This window comes from Rissa tridactyla, chromosome 8 (assembly GCF_028500815.1).
Source record: "Rissa tridactyla isolate bRisTri1 chromosome 8, bRisTri1.patW.cur.20221130, whole genome shotgun sequence".
NCBI classification, from domain to species: Eukaryota; Metazoa; Chordata; class Aves; order Charadriiformes; family Laridae; genus Rissa; species Rissa tridactyla.
In genome coordinates this window covers 949937-962867 of record NC_071473.1, presented here as the reverse complement: position 1 = coordinate 962867, position 12931 = coordinate 949937, and the positions used below count along the sequence as shown (strand labels likewise).

The window sequence follows — 12931 nt, the reverse complement described above, 5'->3', positions numbered from 1 at the left end:
TTCCCACGAAGCCGGCGAGGGCCTGGCAACGTTCCTTCTCCTGCTACTCTTACCCCGCAATGCTTTGTACTAACAACATTATCTATAGCTAATAAAAACTAAGGAAAGAAACAAGCAGAAAAACCCCAACCACCCCACAATGAGAAGCAGAACAAGAAGCAGCAGAAATTGTGAAGCAGCCAGAACTATGGAGCCTGAAGCAGCGGATAGGAAATGAAAATAAGCCACGGTCAAGATATTTAATCAACTGCTAAGCTCAAAATCAGAAGCAACTTATGAGGGTTAGGGCTTTAGTTTTGTCTTTTTTTAATACATAACATAACTTTATTACTACTATTTACATAAAAAGACCAGAAACTGGGGTGGGGAAAGAAGGTATTGTTCTACCTTGCAGTAAGTTTGGTAACAGCGGCAAGAATTCTTGATATAAGAGATCATGACTGCCTCCTCCAATAGATCTGAACAGTGCTCTGAGCAGCAGGAAATAGTTATAGGGCTCTTTGGCAGTCTGTGCAAGTTCCATAGAGCTGTTCACAATCTTGTGCAAATGTGGCTATAAAAAAAATAAAGCTTGGAGATTAATAAAATATCAATTTTGTCATTATTGTACTATACAAGAGTTTAGCATGAGACAAGTTTTTCAGATCAAAAGCCTTCAGCTGTTGCAAGTACTCTGATACCACGCTAGTTTTATACTGCTGTTGAAGAAGCGTTAAAAAGTAAAACTGTATTTGGACAGTATCAAGAACCCAGAGAACTCTTTAATTAATTAAACCCTGCTTACACATTAGCCAAATGATCAAGTCTGGTTGCTACTCCAAGCAGTAACTGCATTAAAACAAAAAATCTTCTGCAAATCTGAGACAGTGAAAAACATTTGCTCCGCAGAACCTAGGGATGTCTAGCAGAAATCAGAAGTGTCACAACGACAAGAGAAGACATTTCACAACATTAATTTATTCCAGATCTAACTTAATCACTAATTCTTAATTGTGGGAAATGATAAAATTTCACTTTGAAAGTAAACTTTTACAAGTAAAAAAATGGTTACGGAACTGGTGGCCTTTCTAGAGCAGAGGACAGTAACGGTTGGCAGGAATCATTAAAAATAATTGATAAATACAAGGATTCTTACAGATCATGTGCAAACAGTGACAAAATTATGGATTTTGTTAACATCTAAAAGCTTTCTACATTGCTATGCAAATGCTGCAAATAGCCTTCATCACTCAATTAAATTGTCTACCCAAGGCCCAGATCATCAATCCTGCTGAAACAAAAAAATGCAACAGAAGCGTGAAACTGCGGAGGCAGTAAATCACTCTCTTTAAATTGGATCTCCAGCCTATAAAATCCAAATGACCTTGATTCTGATGACAAATGAGAAGAATTTAAGCAAGATTATATGAATATTGCTTCATATTACTTATGAATATTGCTTCATATTGCTTTTATCTTTCAAAGAATCTGGAAAATTAGTAGTCCCTACTCTGTTCTACCCCGAAAACATACACTGAACTCATCCTGCTGTAACAAATCGTTAAGCGCAGAAACCGTTATCACACAGTTACCCCTACCAGAAATTTTGTTTATTCTAAGGTAGAAGGAAGAGAAATGGAGAGAAATGATGAGAGAAGAAGCACTGTTCAACTAATACCTTTAGGTTTTTTGTGGATATAGGCAGCTATTACTTTTATGAGAAAGCAGACTCTTGCTTCAAGCTCAGCATTTCTAAACTTACTGAATAATGAGATGATCTCATCAGCGTAAACAGATCCTCAGACTACACAGACAATATGTTGTCAATAGAAAAAATAGCATTCCTTAATCCAGGCTTTTCAAGAGCAGACAATAACTAACTCAAGAGGTACGTGTCACTGAACACGAGGTGAGTGAACAAGATTCACCAACGCACAAAAAAGTGATTCCAGTCTAAGCAAAAGTCTTCAGTTAATAAGGAAACAAAGGGGCAAAAATCTGCAGGAAGATACGCATATCCTGACCATGAAGTGACACGGGTTTATGGCAATCCTGATTGGATCAGTCATTTATACTCAGAATTAGCACATCACCTTATAGTTTCAAATACGAAGCAAACGTTCACAGAACCCGTCTCTTATAAATAAGGCAATGTACCTGGCAATCGGAAAAAATGGAGATGTATCACTATAGTGGTTCAAACTTGAAAAGACCATCAAATGTTAGCGTAAAACTCCAAGTTTCTTCACACGTCTGAAGAATGTATTAAGAGTCAAAACAGATTTTTTTGGTTTTAACACAAATGACCTTTACCTTCAGCATTTGTTCATTTTCAGCTGCAAATAGTGAAACCGAGCCAAAGACTAACTTGAACAGCTTGAGATACAGATTGGAGAGTTCCACGTTAGAGCCCATTTCTGGCAGCCGATCCAGAAGATACTCCACCAAAATGGTTGCAAAGAGGGCAGAGGTAGTAGGGTTTGCCAAGAAGGAGTTGGCAACAATCTATAGAAGGAAACCACAATGAAATTATTGTTGCTGTAATGAAAAGAACCGAGGGATAAATGCGCTACCCATTTAAAACAAAAAAACTAAGACAAATTTCTTCCACCATCTCCACTGCTACCCAAGTGATTCAGCTTATCCTCAGTGGAAAACAACCATGCATATAACTGAAGTATTCAACTTTAAAGCTTAATTTTAAATGTATATGATAGGACTTGTGTTCTGTAAAACAGTAGGTCAGAACATTAACGCAACAACCTGAACACAGGAACTCCACAATGCTCAATACTTCTCAGGGATAAAGTCCATTCATATCTTCTAAACCAAAGTGCTCATGTTTGTATTGAATCACTTAGTCTGGAAAGTTTTCTCAAAAATCCATCTTTACAAAGTATTTTTTAGACTGCTTCAAATCTTGCATGTTAATTTCAACATTATTATTTATAATTCCACTTCAGCCTATGTACTTCACAGCATAAGCTATTTTCCACAGGCTGTGTATTATCAAATGAAAAAGTAAACGAAAACATAATACCTGAAGAGCATAGTTTTTTGAGATTCTCTCCACCATATAAGGAACAGTGGTTTGAAAGATTTCTTTGAAAGTTAAAGGGTTCATCATTGTGAATACACCAGCAAAATGCTCCAGAACTTCCTTTTCCTCTTTCATTCTGACTGTCTGACAGTTTGCTACTCGAACATATGTCTGTCCGTTTCCTGCTATTTGGACCTAGGGTGATTTAGAAAACACATATATTGGCTACAGAATTTGAGTAACTTTTTCCCCACTATGTTTAAAGTAACTTTTGAAAAAAAAACCAAACAGATTTTGTAGGTTTCACATGCAAGCCCCATACAATCAGAAGCTGGGCATAAGAGCCAACAGTGACAATAAAAATATTAAAATAGAGTGTTTTCAGCTCAGATTTTAAAACCATGAAGACAGGAGTGGAAAAAGACAACAGAAGGAGATATCAGCCTATCGTGAAGTTACTTAATTTGAAATCAGATACATTTACATTTAATCAGTACTTTGTGTAACTACAGAAGATAAACATAGCCATGGGAATGCTTCAACCGATAGCTGAACTATCTCGATGAAGAAAAGATTTAATCCGCTACATGAAAGAAGCATTTTTGTCTGTCCTGCCTGCATAAGCACAGACTGTGTGTTCTTAACAGCTGTTAAGAAAATTTGCTCCTTGCAAGTGGTAAATACTTTGAAATTCATAACATTTCCCAATAGCTGTGATCCTGAAATTAAAAACGTAATGAAAACATGCTACACGTGAAATCTGTCTTTTAGCTGACAAATAAATCCTTGTTAAAAGATCTAACACCCAGTAACTGTACAAACAAAAGCACTATGTGGGCAGGTTACATACCTGATAAATATCTAAAGCTTGCATTGCGTATTTTACCAGTTTAATATAGATTTGAGTCTCCTTAGGTTGCAACTGCTTATTGGGAATGAACTGTGCTTCTGAAAGAAGATAAAGAATAAGACAGTAGTTAACCATTAAAAATACTATTTGCTTTCACGCTAGAGAGTTTTAATTGTAGAATTACAAGGACAAATATAATTAAATATTATGCAGTTTTACCACCAGGAGCTTTGCATGATGTTATGCCCCACGTGATTGTCTTGACACCACAGACCAAAGTTTTTACTAAGCTTCGGCAATCTGTGACCTGAAACGTCTGTTTGTCTTCTTTTTCTTTCTCCCCTTGTTTTTCAAACACAGGTACTGGTGCAGGGGCCACTGGAGTGGCCGGGGCAGGAGAGGGAACAGGAACAGGCGCTGCATTTGCTGCTGTCGGTACTCCGGGTAACGCGGTTTCAGCAGCCCCAAGCTCGGACTGTGGCTTGCATTTTTTAAAAATTACGGAAAGCTGGTATCGTGCTATAGTGTGAAATTTCAGAACAAAAACCTACGGCACAAAGAGGAGAGGCAAATGTAAGAGCAGGGAGGGGGAAGAAAAAAGAAAATAAGTTTCTTCTTCAAAAATCTTTCAAAATTCAACAGTACCAATACTTCAAGTCAGAATACTGAGATCAATAAAATTTACAGCTAAGTATTTATACAGCTAAGTCAGTCAAGAGACAGCAAACATTTTTAAGTGTACCAACAATGTAGTTTTCTCACTTTTAACAAGTTCCAAAAAATATATATTTGCTGAAAACTAGTAAATCCCTCGACTAAAAATTGATCTCCCTACAATTCTTCTTAATTTAAAACGAAAAGCTATTTGAATTCATTTTTTAAAATAAGACTTAATATTTCAGTCTATAAATCTTCACTATTAAGCATACAAAGCTCGAATTTTTCAGATGTATATGTAATGTATGTTAAGTGTACTAAAAGATGTATACATTACAGGTTTAAGTTTTAGTTCTATGCAGCATATCGGATTTAGAAAGCAATAATCAGTCCTGCAGACGAGCGGTCCCCAACATTTCTCCCTCTTGGTTGACACTAAACAAGGAACACGTTGCACAAGGTCTCAGTTTAAAATTTTCTGTACTTCCCAAATTTTAAAGTCTAGATCTACTTGGCTTCCTCAGACATTTCCCCACTGCCACCACAATTCTGCATGCTCCCTTCTTCTCCAGACGTATCTTCTCTGAATTCACATATCATTACAAATTTTAATCTGATAAACAAATGAACAAACTGTGCTACATTACAGATTTTTTAAAAAGTAGGAAAAAAAGTAGTTTATTTGGAAGACAAACCCTACTAGAAAGCTACTTCAGTTTGAGCACTCTGGAATAAAGGACCCGTTACAATGCATAATGCGCAGATTTTTCACTTGCACCGTCACTTGCATTTTGTATTTAGAATGAAAGCCTTTCCCCAAACCACTGCTACCTTAAGGAAAACAAAAAGTTCAGGGCAATACTAAATAATCTGGAGGTGCTTAAAATGACTAAATCTCTTCCCTGGTGCATCCAGAACCATGACCGTCTGTCAATGGCAGAGAGGAGTCAAAGATGGAAGGGATCCACTACATTCAGAATTCGTAGATTGCCCTTCCCAAAAAAGGCAGCCATACGGCTTCCTCACTCATCTAAAAGCTTTAATGCCAGTTCAATTTAGATTTCAAGACATGTTCTTACATCCCAAAACGAGATCATTAAACCAGTATTTACCCTAGCAGTGTTTTACTCTACGATTGAGTGAATCTTCATGTTGTGGCAGCAGAAACACTAAGCAACCTTTTTCCATTAACAACTCGGCTGCAGCAAGCTTCCAGCGCATCCCTGATTTTTAATAATAACAAAACAAACAAAAGAAAGCCCCTCAAAAATCCTCCATATAAAGAAGATCCTTAAAAAGGATCAGTAGGTCTTGAAAGTGTGGATATTTCACGTTTTACAGGTTGTATTGGGCTATGCCAAGCACCTGCAAGATAATCCTCTTCCAGGATTTAAAAAAAAAAAAAAAAAAAAAAACCAAACACACACAATGCACCCCAAAAAAAACCCCACACCACAAACACCTCACAACAAACCAACCACACCATAACCAGAAGGCATCAAAAATACACTATTCCTACCTATTCTTCAGTGAGGAAGAAATTAGATTACAACTCAAATTTAAAAGAAAATTTTAAAAAATACCAACAGTTAAGCTACCCCCAGCATCAGAGCCATTCAGTTTCTTGCTTTGAAACAAGTCACTGAATGAATAAGCTGAGTGGGCAAAGCACCTCTGCTGTTCTTGAGATACTATCCCTGTTGCACAGCATTTTAAGGAGCCCATCTCTGATACAGCACGCAGACTGTTTCTACATATTCTCATTTCTGAAGAAAGCAGAAAGTAAAATGTCATTGACAACATACTGCAAACTAGGACGTTCAACTTATTATCAAATGTTTTAAACAAATCAATACCTCCAGCATTCTCATAAGAATATCTCTACCATTTCCATTTTCCTGTTCGCTTTTAGACCGGATACAGTCCACCAAGTTCAGCAGGAGCTTGCAGGACATTGTCTGGATGCTGCTCGGCAAGGACTCGTCGTCAATGTTCTTGGCAAACAACTGGACAGCGAGGGAGAGGTCGTTGAGTGGTAGATGCTGACGGACGTGATGGACCAGGTCTGCCAGCGTGCTGTATGCAAGTGGTCTATCGGTAAAAACAAGAAAACACATTGGGGACAATTAAAATCGGTGTTAATTGGACTTAACCAATAATTACTGCCTGGTGCTATTTCCAAGATTCTAAATCCAAATTTTCTATTTTTATATGCAAATGCAGAGTTCACAAAGCTTTTTGAGTTACATGAGAGAATGATAACCTGTAGAACCTCAGAAAGACGCATCACACTGTCCCACACCAGGATCACCTCTCTGGTCTTTCCATTGCTGAACAATCCCAGCACACACTTTCATCTACAGTTAAGAGCAAATTAGCATGTTTTAAGCTACATTTTAAGCAGCGTTGGTAAGCTGTTTCACAATTAATCATTGACGATTCATGATTTCAAAAGTAATTATGAAAACTGACAGATTTTTAAAGTAATTTCTTTCCAAATACTGAGTTTAAGCAAATACTTCTAAATCTAATACATGCTGTCAATAAGGTACACTTAATACTTTAGTAAGAGGAAATAATTCTCCTAGTGCACATTATTTTAATTTGGTCAGCAAAAGCACCTAAAAACTAGTAGACTATTGAAGACTCAGAACGTAAGTATTCTCCCCATTTGTGTTTTCAATTGTGAATGAATAAGTTTTAAGGTACTTATTGACGAAACAGTTTAAATCTCATGCAGATTTTACGCTCGACACAAGACTTCGGCGGTTTTGTGAAATATTGGGAAGATACTGAGTTGATTTCACTGTGACCACTCTTTTGGTTGTGCTCTGCAATTCAAAAAAGTGAAATACTTTTCATTCACCCGTTTATCTCATTTTGCCCTGCACCCCCACTACCGTGCTGCACGATCAACATGTTAAACACCAACCACTCTTCACGGCAGCAGAAGCCCTTCCAATATCAGAATCTAATAAAATTAATTATTTAAAGTGAAGATTGAGAACAATATACAGAGACTGTTGTAAATATTAATAAACCTTGAAAGAAACCAGCCCTGGCAAGTGCACAGATAGCTATCCCAAACTTGCTGTCATACCTCAGTGTCTCTCGGGCAGTGTATCCGGAGCCAATTAGTATAGATTCATCAAACAGCTTGTCCATACATGGAATAAATTCTAAAATTAAAAAAAGAAAAAAAAAAATCAAAACAAGTAGTTAAGTATTAAACCACCTAACTTAGGTATTTCACACTAAATCAGAAAATTAATTCCTGAAGTTTATAAAAGGCAGCGTCATTTACAAGGAAACTTTCAATTAACCTCTTGTGCCTATGAACTGCCCTGACACTTGCCCCTGCAGTGACACTACGGTACGCTGTCAAAGCCACAGCGTTGACACGAAAAAAACAGTTACATCTACAAAGAGAAAAAAAAAAAAGCTTATATTATTTTCAACTTTGCAGAACTTTTTAAATGTAACTATTGAGTTACTGAAAAGGACAAGTTTGGGCAACACAACTTTATTTTATATGGCATCTTACAAGACAAGCTCTATCCCAAAATATCAGGGATAGATACACATGCAACCTGGGGCCCAGGGAACAGAGGAGGATTTCAGCAACAAAAACAGTGACAAAGCCAGACTCAAGAAGCATTTTCTTTTTAATATAGAAATCAACAAGTTTATGGGATTGATTATGTCACTCCACCCTAAAGGCAGGTGATAGAAATGGCAGGAAGGAGGAACTGCTCCCACTTCCAAATAATGCAACAAGCTAAAACTTATTAATAAATAATTGAAAAGTCACAGAGGAACACCCAGCAACCTTCAAACTCCACAGATTTCCAAACAATATTAAAGATAAAAATCTAGCATTTTCTGAATGAAGCCTGAAACGGACAAGGAATCAGTGAGGTCCACTGAAATGAAAGGGACAGTGTGGTAGCTGTCTTTGCTTTAAGAGAACGTCACATTCTGCAAAACCACAGAGCAAGAGAAAAAGAGAGCATCCGCACTGGTTTTTGAGGGGGTAGAGATCTGGAAGACTTACAGTGGAAAAAGCAAATAAAGAACAAGAATAAAGATTTTAGATGCAAAGACAATCCATTATTTTACAAGGCAACCACCACAGCAGTCGCAACGTGAGAATAAATTCAGTCATCGTCAACAAATAATCATAGAATCTTCATGGCTGGAAAGGACCTTTGAGATCATCGAGTCCAACCATACAGACACAAAAAAACCCCCTACAATCTCTGTCACTAGAGCATGCCCTGAAGTGCCAAATCTAGATGTTTCTTAAACACCTCTAGGGATGGTGACTCAACCCCCTCCCTGGGCAGGCTGGTCCAGTGCCTGACCACTCTGTCAGTAAAGGAATTCTTCCTGATATCTAATCTAAACCTCCCCTGCCGCAGCTTCAGACCATTTCCTCTGGTCCTGCCGTTATTCACCTGGGAGAAGAGGCCAACACCCACCTCTCTCCAACATCCCTTCAGGGAGCTGTAGAGGGCAAACTAATACTGTGGAGAAAAGACCTGAGTCAAAAAGATGGCTGCAAAGAAACTACCTTTGATCATCAAACCACTGTTTGAAAAAAGGAATTAGTTTTAGATGCACTAGTGTCATCAGAGCAAAGAGATTAAGACACAAATCCTGACAATGAAAAAAAGCAAAAGGAATGCAAATTAAAAAAACAGTAATGAGTTTTTGTGTGTTGAACACATTTAACATTAACATTCCTGTGTCGTGCTACTAATCCTAATGTGAACTGGTAAGAGAAATTAAAGCAAAGCAAGCAATAATCAATTGCTTACACCAGATCACTGATCGAACTCTCTCATTAAACTTCATAACATAGGAATATTTTACTTCGAAATTAAGAAATGTTCACAATATTTGGCCAGAATGAGAATTTCAGAAGCGCCATACAAACCACTCTGGCTTTTTGAAATGGACATCTCAGTTAAAATGGGCAAGACCCACAAACATGAAACACGCCCGTCAGCACTCATTTTCCCAAGTCAGTTGAACTGCACCAGCAGAACGGCCGAAGCCTTCTACACATCTCCACATACTTTGTACCCTATTTCTCCTCTTCCTCGCACTCCTTATTGCTCCTGCGATACCACATTCCCTCTTCTCACCATTTCCAAGCATCTCCTCCTCTACACCCGCTTTGGGGCAGGCAGGGAGCCTGGAGCAGGGCTGGAGGGAGGCGTTGGCAGCACATTGCTAAAACGCCAGCCAGCGGCCATGAAGGGGCAACGAATTGCTAAGCTCACACTGCTCTTTGTTCCTCCAGCGAAGACACTAACTCAGGTTTTGTCCGCTACCCAAACACTAAAGTTCACAAACAACACAGAACATCTTATCTTTAAGATCTCGGTCCTCTGTTGAATTTTGTTGAAACTGGTCAATTTCAGAAGTAATTAAGGAGAGGCTGAGAAACTTAGAACAATTAAAATGATTTCTTTAGAAAAACAGTTAAAGAAACAGCTTTCCATGTGACCCCAATACTAAATTCTAGAAGTAGGAAACATGCTGGTTTTTTGGTGAGCTCACAATACCTGTAAGACATCACACTGCCCCATAACTGTTGTTAGCAGAAGGAAAAGGAAGGAGACCACACAGTAACGATGAAAAGACAGAAGTTAATATTTTACAAAGTACACTGATCTCCAATTTTGCAATTCTGCCAAAACAGAACATATCCACCCAACCCAGTTAATTCAGGCAGACCAAAAATAGCTTTCCTCTGCTGGAGGCACATTCTATGAGCTGAATCAAACATGGTATCAGTCTTGACAGAACTACTTCCACTCAGGTCATCAGATTAGGATTTTAAAGTATCCGTACAACTGTAGGCACAACTACAAACCAACACAAATTTTTATCATCAAACGGTAATTACTCGGAACTTGGAAAGCTAGAAAAGCCACTTGTTCAGCATGCCATCTTAGATTATTTTATTATTTTTTTTTTAAGGAAAAAGAAAAAAGGCAAATCAAAAGCCACAACCACCCTAAAAATATTCAGAAGTATGCAATAGTCCAAAACAAATAGTAAGCAATATGCCTCAAATACACAGAAATACTTGAAATCTTTCCAGTTTATAGATACGTTTTTAAAGAGTACTACATACGGCTCCTCAAGTCTGTCGTCAAGATGTGCTTAGCAGCAATCAGAAGCTCCTTCCGGAGGTGCGCCGTTTCGGCTGGGCAATTGGAGAGCAACTGCAACATTCCCTTTACCATTTGCTGAGAATATTTAGCCACTAATTCCTATAACAAAAATGAACATGAATACAATTGTTATGACATTCTATTTTAAAGCTTTGCTTTACATTTGCAAAATAACGTTCAATTGAAATTCACTTGTTTCTCTTTAAGGAGTCTACTTGTAAAAATAAAATACAACCGCCATTCCATAAATGCCCGGGGCGGAGGGAAAGGCACGTTTTTACTTTGCATTCGCATGAGAATACTTCTGACGGGACAACCAAGTACAGCCCTGTCTTCACATTTGCTCCTCTCCAGTCCCTGACACGCTGCAGTCACACTGGCCACCGCCCTGCCATAAAGTAACTAGAGATCTGTTGCACTAAGAGTAAGAAAGCAATAAAAATGCAACCTACCTGGTAAATTCTTATGATGTAAGCCAAAAAAGACAACGTTTTAATCTGAGCAGCGATAAAATCTGCATACAATTCCTTGTTATAAAGTTTATGTTGCCTGAAATTAAGTTGAACAGTGGTTACGATTTTGTTCCTCTTTAATACCTTCATTTAGAAAATTCACGGAAGTTTCAAGTTACATCATCTTTTGGTGGGGTTCTTGCTTCATAAGGGAATAAAATCCATATGGGGCAGCCCGTTTTCAACAAGCTCTCTGCCATTCAAATGCTCTAAGCAGAACTGCACAGCCCTGAGGAGCCACACAATTTCCGCTCTCTACAGCGAGCACCAAATGGGCTCCGTTCCCCTGACTGGGGCAATTTTTTTTCACCTAAGCTACACCTTGGGAGAGCAAAAACGTATCACTGGTGGTATGGCAAAGATTAAACGACAGCAAGTGTCCTAGCTAACACGGTCTCCATCACATACTACCTGTGGCAATGCTGATTTCTGAGAAACTCTACTTAAAAAAATGCATTATCAAACAATAAATTGGGATCTGCTGCACAACTGTGAGTTTTATCAGTGACGTATAATGGAACTATTCAGATTTGCCAATTACTTCACCTACAAAATCTGACAATTTCGCATCAAATAAGCATTGCTACTTTTAAGATTAAAAGCAGTAAGACTAGAAGCAAAAATCACAGGATATAAGACAAAAATATTTTGGGCAATACTGAATGGCAGGTTTAAGTAGTTTATCCCAGTATCATCAAAATATTGCTAAAATGCTCTTACCTCGCTTGAGCAGAAACCTGTATTATAATAGTGTTCATGATCAAGGGCACAAATTCAGCTACTACATTATGAATGTTCAGCTTGTAGAGCTTAAAAAAAATAAATAAAGTATTATTAGAGAAATTTACGAGTCCCACTCGCAGTCAACTTATTTGAGAGCTAATCAGAAAAAATTAAGACATTTCAGCGGCTTATTTTTAGACCATATTTTAATCTTAAAAATACGTTACATTAATTTTTACTAGTATGTTAGCCAGCAGAAGTGACACAAGCCATTCAGTAACAAAAAGTATTTACATGCAAAATACTAGAGTATACTAACCTGGTACATAAGAACAACAATAATAGGTAGCTCAGCCAAGACTTTCAGAGATAAAGATCCTCTGGGAATTATAGAATGCTGAAAAAAAGAATACATGTTTTATAAACAGTTTAATTATTCATCAAAAAAAGTATTTGAAATACATTTTTAAAGAAACTGCTCATTTTAACAGCACTATATTTATCGCTAATAACATTTTAAAAGCACAAAACCATGTGGTACTACATTAAATAAAAATCCCGTAATTACAGCTGCACAGACAATACCTGAAAAATTTCAGTCAGCTTCTACAACCAAATCTTGGTGAGAAAGACAAGCACAAAGAAAGCCTATTGCCTTTACCTGCCCTTACGACTTGGGGTATTGTGATACAGACAGCCTCACAGCTAAAGAGGAGTTAGAATGCTTACTGTTCTCGTTTCACTGTCCTCTCGCTCAGGGTTTACTTTCACCACAATTGTCGTAATCATGCCAACCATTTCAGGAGTAGGAACGGTGTTCTCTGGAATCACCTGAGGATTCTCAAAATACCGATTCTACAAGCAAAGAACAGAAGAAAAACATAATAATGCTCGTAATAGTCAAAAGGCCGTTTACCTCACTGGAATTCCTCCATATAATCTTTCCCCACAACTTATTACAGACGGTTTTTTCTTCGCTGCA

At 37.8% G+C, this 12931-nt stretch overlaps 1 protein-coding gene across 4 annotated transcripts in view; it reads right to left on the bottom strand.

Moving 5' to 3' along the window:
• Positions 1-12931, bottom strand: part of TRRAP (transformation/transcription domain associated protein) — a 94457-nt gene that overhangs the window by 74642 nt on the left and 6884 nt on the right. For all 4 annotated transcript variants that reach the window (XM_054211436.1, XM_054211438.1, XM_054211437.1 and 1 more), the window contains exons 9-20: positions 12679-12804; positions 12269-12346; positions 11947-12035; positions 11167-11263; positions 10675-10813; positions 7627-7705; positions 6383-6617; positions 4089-4416; positions 3870-3967; positions 3020-3214; positions 2293-2484; positions 388-553 (exon numbers count right to left, since the gene is read on the bottom strand). In XM_054211436.1, coding sequence (XP_054067411.1) covers positions 388-553; positions 2293-2484; positions 3020-3214; positions 3870-3967; positions 4089-4416; positions 6383-6617; positions 7627-7705; positions 10675-10813; positions 11167-11263; positions 11947-12035; positions 12269-12346; positions 12679-12804 — 1822 coding nt within the window. The remainder of the gene's footprint in view (positions 1-387; positions 554-2292; positions 2485-3019; positions 3215-3869; positions 3968-4088; positions 4417-6382; positions 6618-7626; positions 7706-10674; positions 10814-11166; positions 11264-11946; positions 12036-12268; positions 12347-12678; positions 12805-12931) is intronic.